Below are 19,295 nucleotides of genomic sequence, written 5' to 3'. Positions count from 1 at the left end.
TGTGTTTCGGGACTTGTCGTCTACAAATGACACAATATATCGAAAACCTCCTATACCTTCAACCCTGGATGGACCCCAGCAATTTGAATGGATATAATCGAGCTCATTATCAGTAATGTGAGCACCCTTGCTGAAGTTTGACCTGTGTTTCTTCCCAAACGCACAATGCTCACAAAATTCAAGCTTGGCAACCTTGATCCCAGATAGTAGACCCCTCTTAGACAATAGCTCCATCCCCTTCTCCCCCATATGACCAAGCCTCATGTGCCAAATTTTGGTCATCTCCTGGTGAGACACCGATGCGCAAACCACAAAACTAGATAATTTGACACCCTCAAAGACATAGAAGGTGTTCCTCTTGATACCCTTGAGTACCAACTCTGAACCTCTATAAATGGACAGCTTCCCATCCGAAAACACTCCATTGTACCCCAAATCATCCAAGGTATCCAATAAAATCAGATTCTTCCATAAAGCAGGGACATGCCGCACCCTAGTTAATGTCAACTTTCGCCCATCAGCAGTCCTCAATCTCATGGACCCAATACCCATAATCATATAAGGCGCATTGTTACCTTCAATAACCGTACCCCCATTGCAAGACTCATATGTATCAAACCAGTCTCGACGCGGACTCATATGGAATGAACACCCGAATCCAGAACCCAATCATCAGAAAGATCCCCAGACTTAGCAGAACTCACTAATGTCAAGTCTTCCTCCGAATATAGTTCTCCTTCGGTTTTTCTTCGATTATAGCAGCTTGAGACTTGCCCTTCCTCACTGGACAATTAGCCCTAAAGTAGCCCTTCCTTACAGTAATAACAGGTCTTCCCCTCAGTCATACTAGATCCCTCATTGTTGTTTCCAGCACTCGACCTAGTATTGTTCCTCTTGTTAACCCCCTTCTTCTTTTTAGATTTTCCGGACTTAACAAACAACCCACTGCCACTCTCCCCGTTATCACCTATAGCTTTCTGACGAAGTTCCCTAGTATGAAATGCTGCCTTCACTTCTTCTAAGGTCAGTGAGTCCTTACCAACAACAAAAGACTCAACAACATTCTCATAGCTAGATGGCAGAGATACAAGTAAAATCAACGCGGCATCCTTAGCAACTATCTTAACATCTAAGTTACGCAAATCCAGTAAAATAGAATTAAGTTTTTCAAGATGTTTCCATAAGGGAGTACCTGACTGCATTCGGAGGCTAAAGAATCGCTGCTTCAGCAATAATTTGGTGGTCAGCGACTTAGTCATAATTTCGCCGCCGTAGCCTAATCAGCGACCTCCGTGATGATATGATCATCCAGACTTAGCAAAATGGTAGAATGAGCTTTTTCCTCCATTACTGCTAATTGCCCGTCAGTTAGTCCGTCTTCCGACCCCGCAGTAATATTCTTTGGAGCCAATGGACGCCAGATTGGTTGTTTCAACAGAGCGTTCATCTTTATTTGCCATAGCCAGAAGCTATTTTTCTCGATAAATTTCTCGATTCTTATCGTAGAATCTCAAGCCATTGTTGCAATCAAAAAAATTCTCCAAGGACTAAAACCTGAGCTGATGCCTATTATTGTGCGACAGCGAAAGCAAGATCGATGAACAACAATGCAACAATAAAGAAATTCAAACAAAATAATAAGTAAATGACACACGAGATTTAATATGTTTCACTATCAATATGATAGCTAGGTCCACCCGCATCGAGATCAAATAATTTCACTATGATCGCAAAGAATTTACAAGATGAATCATACTCACAAATAGTAATGGCTCTCTTGTAATCTCTCTCTCAATTTGCCCTTACCCTAAAAATGGGAGTTTATATGCTAATGCCCAATAAAAGGAAGTTATTACATAATAAAAACAAAGTAACCGGCCCAAAATAGCATGAAAGAAATGCTCTCGTAAAAAGAAACCGCAGCCGAGTCGGCTGCCTCATTCTTCACCAAAACGCCGAGTCAGCGTTATACATAGGACAAAACGCGACCTCTTCTACGAAAGCCGACTTGGCTAAAGTTTGTGGAAGAATCTATCATTTGCTTCATTCAAAGCCGAGTCGTCTTCATCCTTGGCCACACCAACGCCGAGTCGACGTTTGCTAATGTTCATCATCTTCAACAATGGTAACTTACTAGTTTGTAACAAACATCATCCTTGAGCCCATCCCAATTCTTGTCTAGCCCATTGAATAAGTCTAGTTGATGGTATTAGCATGGGCTCACCATCCTTGAATAATATCTAATGTTTAGGTTAAAGGTTATCCGTCTTCTTCCCATGCTATGCTTATTAAAGTAGATACGGAGATACTCATCCCAATCAGGCATATCAAAGCTTCTCAGAAATCAGATCCCTCCTGCTCAAAGGCTCCAACCAGTTTCAAAGTTAACCATCCAAACCCGAAATGGCGAAACCCACCCCGTAACAATCGCTATTGCGGCAGAGAATATCATATGCAGATTCAATTTTATCTACACCAAAGAATTGAGTCTTGTTGCAGGTAATTCGATCGACTCTCATAACATCAATTACAAGTAGCAATAATCAATCAATTATTACGCAAACTGAATTTTCCATTAAAAAAGAAAAGGGATACAAGTAGCAATAATCAATCAATTACACAAAAGAAACCTATAGATCCAATAACAAAATCAATCAGTAACATCTAATACTAAACACTAACAAAGAAATACATCAAAACATAATCTAACAAAAGGTTTAAAACAAATCATCATGAAGAACACATCTACCTAATTAAACATTAACAGAAGAAATCATGAAATCAAAATTTTAAAATTACAACTCCAAAAAAAAGAAGAGAAAATCACTTGCAAAAATTTTTAACCTTATCCCATCCTTTCATACTGTATGAACCAACAATATTGGCACCTTTCTTGAAGAAATTCTTCAACTCTTGTGCTCTTTCCTTGACTTGCTGCTCGAAACTCATATTGGCGCAGAGGGGAATCCAGAAAACTGAAGAGTAAGAATTACGTACTGAATATTGGAGAAAGAATTGGGTGAAATAAGGTATTGTAGTTGGTTTTATATGATTCGGAAGTAGGAAGGCAACACAAATTGGCAAAATTCTTTTTATTGGATGCCGGGCCACTAGGCTTTTGTTAGGTGCCATTATTAAACATCGCCACAATTTTTATTTTATCACTACTATTTTACTAATTTTTATATAATGAATTTTTAAGATTACTGTTGTGTGAATTTTTTAACTCAAATACTTTAATATCTTTAAAAATTGTCTGAAAACACACTCTAAACTAAAACAAGCTAAAATTTCAAATCGAATCACAATGGCGAATCAAAATCAGCATGAATACGATTCAGTAAGTAATTTAATCAATTCGAATTTTTTCAAAAAAAAAATGAAAAAAGGAAGAACACCAGTCGCACGCGACCGGGCCGTGAGTGGGTCGCATGAAATGTGCGACTGGACCACAATTGGCTCGCGTAAAACGCTCGACTGGACCGCGGTTCAGTCGCACGTTTCACGCGACCCAACCGCAATCCAGTCGCGCGTTTCACATGACCCACCCACTGCCTAGTCGCGCACGACTCCTCCCTTTTTTTTGAATTTTATTTCTCTTATTTATTTAAATTATTTTTTATTTTATTATTATTTAATATATGTTGTAGTAAATTATTTTATTTTATAATTTATATATATTATATTTACCTAATTATTATTTATTTAATATTTTGTATTATTATTGTTAATTTATTTGAAATTTTAATTGTTAAACTAAATTAACATTTATTTAATATTTAATATTCTTATTATTAATGTTTATTTATTTAACATTTTATTTACTTAATCTATGTTTTATTTTATATTTTAAAGTAACGTAATATTTATATTGATTATTATAATTTACGTACTATTTATTAATGTTTGAAAAATTATTTTACCTTTGCAAGACTTTGAAAACTTAGGGGACAATGTAGATTACTCTGATAGATTTGTTACGGATAGAGAATTTGATTCTGTAGATGAATTACATGCTTGGGCCGATGAGATAGCAATAGGAATTGGTTTTCAATATATTTGTGCTTCATATAAACAAAAAGAATGACGTTCTGGAGTTAGTTTGTACTTAAAATGTCACCCGCTATGGTAATATTAGGAGAGATTTGCATAACCTAGATAATGCTGCCAAACTTGGTTCTAAAATTAGAACATGTGGGTGTAAATTTATGATTGTAGAAAGTAGTCATAAACCAGGGGAAAGACCTTGGACGGTGAGGGTGTGTCTTGGTGAAAAAAGAAGACATAACCACCCGTTCTTAGTGTACAGAGATGAGGGCAAATAGGTTGATTGTAGATATTCGGTAGTACATACGCGAGCTTAGTGCAATCCGCATGCAACCTACGTTTATCATGACCTCAATTAGACAAAATTTTCCTGGTATTTTTGCTAGTATGAATCAAATTTATAATGTAAAACAATCAATTAGGAGAGAAGAGATGGAAGGTAGGACTCCGCTTCAAAACTGTCTTTATATGGCCATAGAGCGTAATTACGTGGTTTGGACAAACTTGGATAGTGAAGGGAAATTAAGTACATTATTAATTGCAAATCCTACATCCATCCAGATGATACGTACGTGGCCCTATGTTGTATTGATAGATACAACGTATAAAACAAACAAACAAAAGTGGTCGTGTTGAAATAATTGGAATGACGCCAACCAATCACAACTTCTTGGTTGCGTTTTGTTTGATGCGAGATGAGGTGTCTATGTCATATTCGTGGGTGTTGGAGAGATTGAGAGATATTTTTGGCAGAGCTCAGACTCCCAACGTAATTGTAACTGATCAAGACAAGGGTTTATCTGCAGATATTCGTGATGTCTTCCCATGTAAAAAGGTTATATTAATTAATTATTGTCATTCTATATATTAAATATATCTTCCCATGGATTACCCTGTGCTTGTTACTTTTATTTGTTGATCAGGTCACAAGGTTCGTTGTATTTGGATGACATATATCCATTCTGAAAGACATTAACGTACATAGAGGCAAAAGCTCACACCAACGAAGGAGTACGACACGTAAATGCCGATGATAAAGAGTACTTTCAATCGTTGGTTGATGAAGTGCAAAAAGCCGATCCCGCAGTTTTACGACACTTGTCTCAGGTACTTGAAGATGAATTACATCCTGATGATACCGATATACCTAAGCCACAAGCAAGGCCACCAAGAAAGGGAAGACCAACGACAAGCAAAACCCTCAAGAGAAACAAAAGCGCTTTTGAATACAACAGACGTCCTCTAGGGGTCGCGGATCGAGATCATCATCACGCAGGAGATCTAGTAGTAGATCTAGTGCTCGATCAACGCAATCGTCAGTTGGAATTAACTTTACTTTCAACTTATCTGGTACCTCTCTTTCCTTTCTGTTATTCAAATTAGTTTATTACAATTGATTGTTACTAATTTTACTTTAATTACAGATGGTTCAGCGGGCGTCAGTGGGGTCCCCGGGCTGGGGTGATGTAATCAGTCAGTTCGTGTCAGCGGACTGTGGGCGTCTCCTCCCCCATGGAGCCGCATTGTCAACCTGGTTGTTTTCTGCATGATTGGAAGCGTCTGCCGTACTAGGGGCGACCATTGTAAACTTACCGGCATGCCCTCGCACGACCGTCCAATCAATTGGCTGACCAACGGAGCCATCATAGTCACTATCCTCATCATTGGAGCCCTCGAATTGCTCTGTAGGCTCGTCTAGTCCTCAAAATAAGTACACACTTGGTGCAGCATACTCGAACGTTGGGCCTGACTATGTTTGGCTGCTAGTTTCTGCCTAACCCGCCAAGCGGAACCCGTAACCCCCCTCTCAGTAAGGTCGACTTAGAATTATTTCCGCTCAACAAGTCCCTAAAAAAACCTTTTCCTCTTCCTTGGTTACCAGCCATTTACTACATTTTTAATAATTTAATTAACATTAATAAATATTCGACACTAAAAAGGCTATTAAATTAATTTTAATTACATTAATAATATTAATTTAATAAGCATTTAATTATATAAATTTGCGCCTAAAATATTTAATATTTATGGCATTATTATAATTTATTGAGTTAAATTAATTAAAAATAACTTTATTTGATTATCTTTGTATAAGTATTGTTGATTATCATGTTGCATATTCTTTGTCTCCTTAAGATTGTAATATTTCAACTCTAAAGTGCTTACATAAATTTGTGTAATATTGCAAGGGATAAAAAGGTGTTGTTTACAACAAAAAATACTTTACATTCTATGCATGCACATAAATACATAGTTTTTAAATAAAAAATAAAAAAAATTATAAGAAACTAACCTAATTTAGAGGTCTATTCGCAAAATTTTACTTTATGTGTTTTTTTTTTTTGAAAAACTACCTAATATGATATATTTCTCTGCAAATGACTACCACTTAATGGAAAACGTCAATTGACCGTTAAGTTTAAGGTTTGACTACTTTAAGAGGTTAAGTTTATGTGGCAGTATCTCATTGGTCCTCGTATTTTTAAATAATTAAAAACTAAAACACATAACTTAACAAAATGAAAATAAAAAATATTTGACGTCATTTTTAGCCATTATAACGGTTTTTTTCCAAGTAGAAACGTCAACGTGTCGAAGTATAGGGTAGCCCAATCCAATTACTTCAGGTTAAATGTGATTGAAGATGGTCGAATGTGGTTAAAGATCTTCGAAGGAACCTACAAAACGAACAAAGGTTACTAACCCGGGGCCGGCACCTGAAAAAACCCCTCCAACGCTTAAGTCAGAACGGGGGGTTGAATATGAAATATGATAATGGAATTACTTAGAGAGAATATGGGAGAAAAACTTACTTCATTTGGACATTTTGTGAATATTTATAGTAGTTGGATTTGCACTGATAATGAAATTGGTTGGATCCGATTCATGAATCGATAATTAATGAAACGGACTGATATTTAACCTGAAATTGGGCTTCGGCCAACCCATAAACTATCGTTGACTAAATATAAGGCCCAATTAATATTAATGCCTTGCACCTAAAACAATAAATAAAAGTTTTTTTTTTTCCTCATAACATATACTTATAAAAAATGCTCTGAAACGAAGAGAATATTATTAGCGATGAAGTCAAAGTCTCTACCTTTCATTATAGTTTCGCCCATTAGTTTAATAATTTGTTTACAATCACTGTTTTTAACCTCACAAATTTACAAATAGCCGTTAGCTTCTAAATAACACTCCTATACTATGATAATTATTCAATGTTAGTATGATGTAAGTCTGGTTTCCGCCTCATGAATGGGATGAGATATTCTTTTGCATATGTATATGTCAGACCGCATATGACCTAAAAATAAAAGCCGAAATATCAATTGATGATGTACATAATATGCTCGAGTGATATTTTAAGATCAAGTAGACGATAAAAGAATTAATATAGAACAATAGAAGACCTCAAATAATAATAAAAAAAATTGTTAAATTATTTGTCAGTTTACCCTGCCTTTTTATCAAATATGTAAATGTACATGTAATAACCAACACCAGAGTTGGGTTTTTAGCCCAACTAGTGTAAAATGAGTGATTAAAAAGCAATGACGTTCTCGATAATTTTTGGGCCTAGGTGAAAAAAGAAAAAAAGAATCTTTAGCTATGCGCTTAACTGAAAAAACCTAATATTGCAAGTTCGATCCATATTAAATATTACTTATGCAAATATTAATTTAATTTTAAAGATTAACTTAATTTGAATCATTTTATAAGTTAGGCCTTAAAAAGTTGCTCAGGATTGGCCTTCTTAAAAAATGGCACCGGGGACAAAGAGGAACAGGTAGACAAGGGAAGGTGATGTGCTAAAGAACATGACCGTTGCATTCTTAATGAGTAACCCCACTTCCAACTGGATATGTTTTTGTTTTGGGTGTATGAAACACTAGAAGTATTTTGTCTATAATTGTTCTTTATGACAATTAACTAGGCATTAGCTACTCTGTCTCTATCAAGTGTCAATCAATATGGTATCCAAGATAAATTGAGAATGATTGTTTAATTTGTTTAGGTTGGAGTGGGTTCTGTATTTTCCGGATAAGGTCTTAAAATTGTATCTCACCTCATCATCATTATATTCAGTGTATTCTGCTTATAGAAAAGTTATGATTAGACTCTAGGGAGGGAAAGACAACGACAACTCATACCCACAAAGAAGAGTGCGGTCAAAGAGTCTCCTGGCTCCAGGAAGATCTTCAAAGAGCTTCAAAAAACTGCAATTAATTGAAAAACCTGCAACTTACACACACGATGGCCATAAACAATAAATTAAAAAATAATAATAAAAATAAAAATAAAGAAAAATAAAAATAAAAACATATAAAGAAAGAAAAAAAAGAAAAAGTTAAAATAAATAAATAAATAAAAAGAAAAGAAAGGATAGAAATATCAAATATAAAAACGAGTAAAATAGCGATATATAAAAGACTAGCAATGATTATGTAGGAAAAGTTAATCTTATTATTATTAGTAGTAATTAAGCCACCTTGTGGCTTATGCTGTGGTATGATATGCAAGCACATCTTTACCTTACTTTAAAGCCTATGTGTCAAATATTTGTTTGATATTGTGTATTAATTATTTTTAGTTTCTATTTACTTTTTATATATATTTTAAATTGTATTAAGTGATATTTGATTTATCTAAATACGATGATTATTAGTATTAATTTTTATAATTTGTAATTATGTTAAACTAGATATATTAAAGCTTGAATAAATGAATTGAAATATGAGCCAAACTAAAAAGAACACATAAGGTGGAACGATGACTATTACCAGTTTTACTAAGGTCTACATAAAAGAAAGGGTGAATTGTGCTTCTGGCTATTTGAAAATTTACTCGATCGTTACTTCAAATTAGTTTCAACGTATCAAAATGATCAAGGAGATGAATGAGGAATAAATGCACTAGTAAAAGATAGATTGGACACAATCATCTAAGCATAATTCTCACAATTTTCTTGTAATTTCATCAACGTATTCATTCTTTCTTTTATTCTAATACACTTTTCTCTATTATGTGTCTTTGTTATTTGTCTTAATCATCTACTACCAATCAATACTATACTGTGAGTGCAAGTGCCAAATGACCCATTGATAGAGGTGATTTTGAAGGGGAAGCAAATGGAATTGAGTACATTGAAGATAGAGCTTCAAAGAAGCAAAAAAAGAGGCCAAGGAACAAATGCTAGATCAAGGAATATGCATGCACATGCTCAGTTCGAGCATTGGTGTGTTGGATATTACGAAACATGTGTGGTGAAAATACAGACAATTAAAAGAGAATTGTTGAACTCTAAGTAAGGCACTGAGGCTTGTATGTATTCAATAATGAAATCATTTATTAGAGGTTATAAGCTTTAGCAGGTGAGCTTGTAATAATAAGAGATTTCATTAATGTATTGTTGAATCTTTAATGAAATATAATCACTTTTGAAGATGAACTGTTTAAGACACCATAATATTGTTATGTGTGCTTTGATTTTTACAAAGTTTCAATATTTTTGGTGATGCTTGTTTAAACTCTCTTTTACCACCTTTTTTACACCTCATCTCACCATTAACCGGTCTAAAAACCTTTTCTTTTATATCATATCATATCATATCATCATAAATTCTAATAAAATTGAAGCAAAATTACAAATGTCACGTACGGTAGAGTGATTCTGACACTATATTAATTTGATTGGAGTAGGTTGCTAACTAAGCAATTTAAATACATGTAATCTTGCATTAAATAAGGAAATTCTATAATTGATTTGCAATAATTTTGTAATTGATTCATTAAATAAGGAAATTGTATGCTTAATTTGCAATAATTTTGTAATTGATGCATTAAAAATCCAACAATAATTTTATATTGTAATATTAATTTGCAATCATACATTCTAATAAAACTGAAGCAAAATGACAAATATCGCGATAAGAGAGTAAGTTATAACTTATAAATTAATAATAAAATGTATATTAAAAGTGATAAATAATTAATAATCAAAAAGTAAATGAAACTAATAGGAAAAATAGAAGGAAGTATAATTAAAGAGAGTAAGTTGAAATTTAAGTTATTTAAAAGAGTACAACCAAAAGTGATTTGTATTGCCCCAAGTGTAGAACATTGTTGGTGTCAATTGTTATCAAGTGTGTGGTCTGTGTATGGGATAAAAAGTTGAAGTAAATAAGTTGTACAACCAAAAGACCAAACAACAATTGGAGTGGCCAGACAACTGCAGATGCCTGGTGGGGAGGGGAAGAAAATACAAACTAAGTACAATATCCACATGCATTACTAAAGAACACACACTAAAAATACAAACAAGAGTCACAAATGAAAAAAAAATGCCACATTTTAGAAAAGATTATTTATTTATTATATATTTCTTTTTTTATATTTTTTATATTTTTATTTTATTTTATTTTATTTATTTTTATTTTATTTTTTTAATTTATTTTTTATGGCCATCGTGTGTGTATAAGTTGCAGGCTTTTCGAGTAATTGCAGTTTCTGATGCTCTTTGAAGATCTTCCTTGAGCCGGGGGACTATTTGATCGCACTCTCCTTTATGGGTATGAGTTGCCGTCGTCCTTCCCTTCCCAGACCCTAATCAAAGTTTTCTTATGAGCATGATACACTGGGTATGAAGATGAAGATGATGATGATGATGATGATGATGACCCTATATTAAAAAAATAATACGAATTATGGCTTTAAAGTTTAGCATTTTAGGGAACTATAGTCTCAATGTTTATTTTTACGAATTACAGCACCAAAATATTAAAGTTTACATGTTTAGGCCGAAATACAGAATTTCGACCATTTTGGTGGTTGGAATTTTAGGTTAAGTGGTTAGCGTTTTGTGTTTTTGGCCTGAACCTGTAAACTTTGAAAAGTTTCCATTTGCAATTTTAAGGTGTTCCATTTGTTGTTCCCACAAAAAATCTTTCTATTTATATCATAAAGTTTTGACCAAAAGAACCTTATTCGTCCTCATTTTAATATTTTTATAATGTTTATAGTCTTCGCATATTTTCCACTAATAACTTCATTTTAATATTTTTATACTTCCTCTGTTCCATTACACTTGCTACATTTGACTTTTTACGCAATTCAATGCGTTACTTTAATCATTTCTATATTGAACAATACATATATAAAAATTACAAAAAGTTAATATTATGAAAGTATGCGATTAGATGATTCAAACAAGATCTCACTTGACTATATTTTTTCTTATACATTAGCCGCAATATATAAAATAAGCTTGAATGATGAATAGTATCATCAAGATAATGTAGCAAGTATTTTAGAACATAGGCAGTAATTCTTATAGTTCCCACATGTTTCTCACTAACTTTATAAAAATATTTTGTTATAAGTTATGGTCCCCATATTGTTTTCACTTACTTTTTTAATATTTTTTTAATGTTTATGGTTCCCACTTTTCTTCAATCAAACTTATTATTCAATAAAATAATATATCCACTATCTATAATATTCTATTTTTCTTAATTCTCGTGAATATTTCTTGTGGGAGCTTCATTAGAGAACGGAGGGAGTACTTTGTACTTGTAATTCGCAAAAATAAACATTAAGGTTGTAATTCGTAAAAATGTTAAACTTTAAAGCGTATTCACAAAGAGAAGATCTTTGTAAATAACGTTTATTTATGAGGTTAATATTCACCCTTTTGTAGTAGGATTTGATAGGGTGAGTATTTTTTTTATTTTAATTTATCTTTTTTGATTTTATTTATTTTGATATAATTCTTTTGTCTTTTATTGGTGATTTACTAATCACGATTATTGATTAGGAATTTTTAATTCAGAAACTATTCTACTTCCTCCGTTTCATTATACTTGCTACATTTTACTTTTTATGAAGTTCAATGCGTAACTTTAATCATTTATATTTTTATCTATGTGCAGCTAAAAATAATAAAAATTTGATATTATAAAAGTATTTAATTAGACAATTTCCAATATATGTAAAAAAAGCTTAAAACATAAATAGTACCAATAATTCTTTTTTGAGTACTATTTGAGAAAGGAGAAAGTAAAAAAAAAAAAACTAGAGAGTACACAAACATTGACAGGACAGGACCAACTTAAAACAATTCAATGTTGATTTTAGTGGTATACCGTGTCGTTTCATATCAGGTTTTTTTGGTATAACCCATCCATTTCATCACCAACATGAATTTCAGTTATGATTTGTTACATAGGATTAAATTTAAGCAGTAATAATATCAAATTTACGCATTATTAATCATTTCAAATTGATACTTCTTGAGGATTTTATTGATAGAATACAATTTTGATCAGTCTTACACGATTTCTCTCTGAATTTAGAATTGAATTGTAGAGATAAAAATTAATTTTAGGAAGGGGCAATTACTCTTAAATGAAGTTTCCTCTTTTATGAATGTTGCGCACCACTCTATTGCTTATTAGTTTTTAGGGCTACACTTGTAAGATACTCATCTTAATAGGCTTAATATGAATTTAAAATTGATTAATGAGTTGAATTTAAAATGGACGTGAATTAAGTCTAAATACAGATCTTAAGCAGGTTGGATTGACTTTGAATTTAAAGATCCTAAATTCACACCCATATTCATGGGCGGATCTTGGTGCCCTCATGCTTTCTAAAAAGTTAGATAATAGGATTTAAACCTGTGATATGTGGGTTGTGAGGCAAGGCCTAAACCAACTATACTATTCAATTTTCTTTACTAATAAAGGATTTTAATTGTACTTAATATGTGTTCAGTTGTATAACAATGCTCAGTTAAATGCAATTACAATTTACAATACTTATTTAAAACCTAATTAATTTTTCTTAACTATCTCTTTTTTTATGTTCAACAATACAAAACATCCAATTGAATATATTATTTTTACATTTATATATTTATAATTTTTGAATTTTTTATTGAATTTTTTTATCAATTGTCCTCCCATTAAGTTTCAAATATGAATTCGCCAGTCCCATATGTTTTTAGGGGATATTTGGCATGTGGGATTAGGGGATAGAAATGAGAATTTATTAATTCCCAAATTTCATAAAATCTCTTATTTGGTAAATGGGATTAGAATTAGAAATAAAAATTGGTAATGGGATTATATCCCATGAATTCCTAAGATTTCAATACCAAGGGGTAAGTATTAGAGGTTGGGAATTAAATTTTAGGTGGAAAAAAGTTTTATACTCTTATTTATACAATTTTATATGTTTTTTTTTTTAATTTTTAATTTGTGAAATTGTAAATTAATATTTTATTTTTAATATATATTCACAATTTCCAACTTATTCTCATTAACATACCAAACAAAAATAAAAATATATTATACAAATTCTCAACAATTAAATTATAATTCCAATCTCTCATTCTTATCCCAAATTCCAATTCCAATATACTAAATGCCCCTTAGTTATTTATATCAAAAGTTTGACTCAAAATAGTTTCCGATGTGTCACAAAAATGGCTCTAAACCTAAAATTAGGATTGGATCTAGCTGTCCTATAAGGTTATGGAGTATTATCTTTTCTGTTTCACTGAATTATTTTTTCTCACAATATATTAGATTAGTGGCTTAATCGTAAGGTATGAAATAATTTTACAGATCGTTTTTTTATAATAATTTGTGAAAAAAATTGTTTATTTTTATAACTTCATGTACATTTGTATCAACTTTTTGTATTATATAATAGATTTAAAGTCAATTTACTTTTTTTTTTTGTTCAAAAATAACAAATGAGTTTTTCATTTTTAAAATTATTTTTTATATATTCTTAAAAATGTTTAATAAATTCATTCAAAAAGTTATCAATAAAGTCTTAGGAGTATTATGTATCCAGAGACAAGAAGTACAGCAACCAAAAAGGTCTGAAATAAATCCCAAATCAAGTAACTCAACTCTTGCACAAAATTTCCACCTGTAAAATAAAAATAACAAACATATTAGATCCCAAAAAATAAACAAAAAAAATTCGCGAAATAATAAGACAAACATTCATACACTCATTTACTAAAGAAAAATCACTCAAAAAAAAAAAAAAATTACTCAAGAAAAAAAGAAATATACTACTCATATACCAGTATACTGTATAGCGTATACCACACATGACACATCACAACAAATAACAGAAATTTTAAAAATGATTTTTGTAAACGTTATTATATAATCCAAATGAACGAAAGTTTTGGTGGAGCAAAATTTCATGTTTTAACACATGACATAACCTTCAAATTTAACAAAGTGTAAGAAAACTAGTTTATACTCGAACAACTTTCATCCAAAAACAACAAAATAATAATACTAATAATATTGCTGAAAAAAGAGATCCAGTAATCTATAACAACCTACTAGGTCTTGTATAAAATTCAGATCCGAATTTTTCTATATACAAAAGCACAAAAAATCGGTGAGACGACTCGGCATCCACTCACTGAAACGATCCACAACTCAGTGAGTCCACTCGAACGCTCCGCCGCTCCTGTACAGTGAAAAACAACATAAACTCCAATTTGTCAATAACTGCTACCATTATCATCAGCCTTGGACATAACACTGAGTCGACTTGGACGAGGCTGAAAATCGGCTCGTCTTTTTTGTTGGTGAGCGCAAGGACGAATTAAAGTAGCAAGCGCACGCTTCACCCATTCACCACCTTCAACAGTACCAATCCTCACGAGAGAGTTTGTCATCGCCGATCTCCGCATATTCAACCTATTCGGCTGATACACCGTATACGTCTGCTTTTTTGCCTCCAAATTCTTGTGATAATTACACCGGAATGAACCGGTATGAGTCGTCGGAGAACACAAACACGTCCTCTTCTTTGACGCCGTTGGAAGCGGATTACGGTTCTGATTAACCGCGGAAAAGGATTGGTTAATAGAGAATTTAAACGAAGGCGATGCCGTTTGTGGTGTAGATCCATAGCTAACTCTTGTCGGAGATGAAGATCGGTGTAGAAGAGAAGAAGGAGATTGACGAGAGAATGATGATGTAGAAAAAGTAGAAGATGAAGAAATTGAAGTTACGCAGAATCTTCCAGATGGTGAAAGTGAACGTTCATGGCGTGATGCTGTTGCCGCCATTGTTGAAGAGCGAATTTGAATTCCAGTGAAAACAGAAAGAGAATATATATTTTGGTTTTTTTTTTGTTCTAAGAAAAGGGGTTTTGTGATTTCAGTTCTCCAAACTTAGAGGCGTATCAGAGAGGGTATTAATAGAAGGTAGAAGAATATTGTAAAATTGTAATAATCATGAAACTTCAAGGGTATTACTGTTTTCCCAACAAGGGTATTTAGTTTAATAATAAAATATAAAAAATCAGGCCGTTGGTTGAGGAAAGTTATAGTTATTTCATTTTATTATACTTGTTACATTTCACTTTATTAATACACAATTTAATATATTATTTTGATTATTTATATCTTAAGTTATACATAGTTAAAAATTTTAAAAATTTAATATTATAAAAATATAAAATTAGACCATTTAAATAAAATGTTACTTAATTATATTTATTATTAGTCAGAATATATAAAATAAATTTGAATAATAAACATTACCAATTATACTTGCATAGCAAGTTTTTCAAAAAGGATATGGCATGCTTTTTTAGTTGCCTATTTGTTTGACTTTTTGAATTTTGGGTTTTTTTGTGACAAAAGGTTAAAAAAATATTTAATAGCTTTTCGGCTAGGTAAAAAGTTAGCTTATACAGATAACTTAAACCGAAACAAAATAGATTTACTTTCAATTAGTGAAACGAGTCACTAGAAAAAATAGTTTGATTACTATTTATAGCTTTTGGCTTTTTAGCTCATTTTCTTTACTAAATAACCAGCAACTAATACATGAATACACTCTTTCAAAAAAACACATAAATTTACGACGTATCACCTTAAACAGTTGAAGCTAACTTAGATACAAATAAAAATGATAGCACTTTTTATTTGTCAAATAAACCAATAGGTAGAGCCGTAAAGGTGTTGGGATCATCAAGTCGATTTCGAATCAGATGTTTCGAGTTAGTTTTAAATCGAACACTATATACATTTTAATTATTTTATAATTATAACTACATTTTTAAACTCGGATCAAATCAACTCGATTACGAAATCGAGTAAATATCAACTCATCCAAACTATTATAAATCCTCTATCAATAAACAACGTTCGTTTGACAAACAGCCGTTATGGGCTTGGTATAATCGATCAATTTTAAGCCGTTGATTTTAAGAGATAAAGATGTTAGTTAATCTGTTAGGAGTGGGTATTGTCCGATAAGAGTGCGCCGAAGAAAGAAAAATGAGGTGGTAGTTTGGATGGAAGCCACGTATGTGATTGGGAAGGAATCAAATTGATATTTAGGGTCCAGATTTACGGGGAATTGTGTACAAATAAAAAAGTGGCTTCTAATTTACGCTATTCGGTACAGATGAACCGCAATTAAGTATGACATCCATATCAATGAATCTAGTGTTACTTAAGACGTAAGCGTCAGTCTTGCAAGACGAATTTACTATAGTAACGTCATGTTGCATTGTGTCGTGTTATATGGGGGTATAATGTAAAAATTAAAGAAAAATTAATAGTTTTTTAAATATGTGCTCTGATATAATATTAAAAATGATTTTAATTGTCATTTTATTTCATGATATAAGAATAAACACAAAAATATAATCAAGAGTTTTAGAAAATAAGATAATTACACAATAGTTACCAAATTAAGAATATTACGCATTAATCAAAATTATTCTATTCTATCACGAAAATGGGCATGCCTTGAACGAGGTAGTGAAGTTGGGAAATCAGTGAATGCAACTTGTTAGAGCAAGTGTCCAATCTACTAAATGTGAAGGTGTTGTGAGCAACACAAGAGACTCTTCGATGTGCCATGATGAGGGTAGAACGAAGAACACGAGTACGATGCATGAAGTGGCTTGATCAAGGCAAGGGTCGAGGGAAAGGGTGCCCGACAGAGACTGCAGCTCGAGCCAAGCCAGAACGGTACTGAAGACAGCCGCTCGACCTGGTCAAGCAAGGCTGCTTGATCGAGCGGTTCACAACTCAAGTTTCTGCCGAGTTTTTGTTTTATGTGGAATTTTTTGTGGGTCTTTGGGGCTTTTGTCCTAGGGTTTTCTAATATGTTGAATGGCTATATAAGAGATCTTAAAACATCATTAGAAATATGAGGTGAGGCAAATACATTAGACAAGATAGGGCAGTGTTTTCTTTATATTAGTGTCATTTGTGGAGTTTCACCATTAAAAATGAAACCTTTATGGGTCAAGAGCGAGCTTTTGACTATTGTAAGTTGAGTCATTAGTGTAATTGAAATTATATTAATGATAAGATACTTTATTTGAGGGGGAGGTATCCATAGATACCTCATAAACACATTGTGTTGATTGTTTGTTGGGTCTCTTATTTATTTTCTGTTTTTCACTCAAATTCTAATCATAATGTTGTTATCGTTGAGTTTAAGCTATTCTCTTTCACAATTAATGAAGTGCTCAAACAAACAGATACCGTGCTCAAATGAGCATTGGTGTGGTTCTATATTTGAACATCAGATATGCATGCGGGTAACTTATCCCCTTTGTTGTTGTGGGCTTTTTTCGCAATAATTGGCATATTAATCATAGTATAAACAAGAGTAGTAACACGGTAACTTAAGATGATTCTTATTCTATGACTTAAATACAAAAGTAGCCGACCTTATTCTTTTTCTTTAATATTACTTTTACGGTCCGTTTGATAGGTAATATTAAACGGTAGTAATGAGAATGAAAAATTAGTGTAATTTTAGTTGAAAAATCTATTGACTACCTTGATTGTCATACTTGTTCAATTTCAATCATCTCATTTTCTTCATAAAATTCATTCCAATACATTACCATTGGAAGAGGTGATATTAAGTGGTAATGAAAATTTATAAACAAAAAAAACTTTTTTGTGATCAAAGTTTCATTATCATGGGAATGATATAGAACTTTTGATGAAATTTTACACTATAAATCATTTCCATTACCACGGTTTAGTACCACTAATCAAACGGACCGTTATAGTACAAGATAGTCTATGTGAGAAGAGTGTTTGACAACTCAGTGTATATATAGCTCTTGGTGGCGTGCGCGCCCTAGTTAGAGGCCTCTTTGACTTCTAGTGGTTTGCTTTTATTGCCTCTATAATTGATTAACATTTTTATCCAGCAAGTTTATATTGTATTTCTTAATAATCACTATAATATCTTTTCATTTGTTATGTCCTCGATTGGTGATTAAATGGTTGGTTAATTTCTTATGTATTTCCTCATTCATTACTTCTGATTTTAACACTTTTGTTTTGTTTTTTCTGGAAGACTTCATTTTGCATTGTAATCATCGTCCTCATGATATGTGATCATTTATATTCCAAGGTTTGATCATATTCTCCAAAAGTTGATAAAAACTTAAAATGACTACTAGGGTATTGTAACAATGAATTTTGGACAAAGATTAAGAATTAGTGTGGATGATATTAAAATACAGTTAAAATGTCTTATTGAAAATAAAAGTAAATGGTAAGAACTTTTTCATAAGATAAAATCATAGTAAAGTAAAATAGACATACTAAAAAGAAAAATGTGACAATCTCTTACAACCTCTGTTCTAAAAACTTGCTATGTTATTTTTTTTAATATTGTTACTTATTCAGGTTTATTTTAAATATTGTGGCTAATATATAAAAAAAGTACCATATATTATTAGGATCTATAATTTATATTAAGCCTCGGACCTTTAAAATCACATAGCCCACCCTGGTATCAAGGAAGTATAATGAAAGGATGGAAATATTTAACAGATAAGTAATGAAGTACCTGGGATTAGTGTAAAGTAATCCATAAAGTAAGATATTATACTATGAGTTATGATCAAGTTTTATTAAATTATTAATAGGAAATCTTATCATAAATGATCAAGGAGTCACAAAACTCACAAGGACATGGGTTGCAGATAGACCTGGGAAAAACGAGCTATGGGTCGGATTAATTTCGGTCGAGTCATTTTCGGATCGGGTTACTCTCTGTTCCGGGTTGGTCGGTCAGTCTGACCTAACGAGTTATGATTTATTAAATTTAAAAATAGATTTTTCCATTTTTTATTATTTATGAAACTTTTTTTAATAAAAAAAAGCTATTTCTCATACCTCTGATATTAATCCACATGTCAATTGACACAAT

General features: G+C 32.1%; 2 protein-coding genes across 3 annotated transcripts; both read right to left on the bottom strand.

The window, feature by feature from the left end:
• Positions 1-1,702: 1,702 nt before the first annotated feature.
• On the bottom strand, positions 1,703-3,413 carry LOC130806446 (uncharacterized). Its single transcript, XM_057671525.1, has 2 exons — positions 2,845-3,413; positions 1,703-2,470 (listed from the first exon to the last, which is right to left on the bottom strand). The coding sequence occupies exons 1-2, from the start codon at positions 3,130-3,132 to the stop codon at positions 2,360-2,362; spliced, it is 399 nt and encodes a 132-aa protein (XP_057527508.1). The 5' UTR covers positions 3,133-3,413; the 3' UTR covers positions 1,703-2,359.
• An 8,725-nt stretch (positions 3,414-12,138) lies between these two features.
• On the bottom strand, positions 12,139-15,346 carry LOC130806445 (uncharacterized). 2 transcript variants are annotated; one of them, XR_009040313.1, is made up of 2 exons: positions 14,420-15,346; positions 12,139-13,992 (listed from the first exon to the last, which is right to left on the bottom strand). XR_009040313.1 is itself a non-coding variant. In XM_057671524.1 (1 exon), exon 1 carries the CDS (start codon positions 15,158-15,160, stop codon positions 14,588-14,590), a length of 573 nt encoding a protein of 190 aa, XP_057527507.1. In that variant the 5' UTR covers positions 15,161-15,346; the 3' UTR covers positions 14,317-14,587. The 2 variants fall into 2 exon arrangements, 1 of the variants encoding a protein (XP_057527507.1); XM_057671524.1 differs by lacking the exon at positions 12,139-13,992 and having other exon boundaries at positions 14,317-15,346.
• Positions 15,347-19,295: the final 3,949 nt, after the last annotated feature.

This window comes from Amaranthus tricolor, chromosome 2 (assembly GCF_026212465.1).
Source record: "Amaranthus tricolor cultivar Red isolate AtriRed21 chromosome 2, ASM2621246v1, whole genome shotgun sequence".
In the NCBI taxonomy this organism is placed as follows: domain Eukaryota; kingdom Viridiplantae; phylum Streptophyta; class Magnoliopsida; order Caryophyllales; family Amaranthaceae; genus Amaranthus; species Amaranthus tricolor.
The sequence above is the reverse complement of the archived record's forward strand: the minus strand, read 5'-3'. Positions and strand labels throughout refer to the sequence as shown.

Coding starts and splice junctions, on each gene's coding strand:
- LOC130806446 (XM_057671525.1), bottom strand. CDS start 3,132: ATGGCACCTAACAAAAGCCTAGTGGCCCGGCATCCAATAAAAAGAATT. Junction 2,471..2,844: donor GTATGAAAGGATGGGATAAG/GTTAAAAATTTT, acceptor TCTTTGGTGTAG/ATAAAATTGAATCTGCATAT.
- LOC130806445 (XM_057671524.1), bottom strand. CDS start 15,160: ATGGCGGCAACAGCATCACGCCATGAACGTTCACTTTCACCATCTGGA.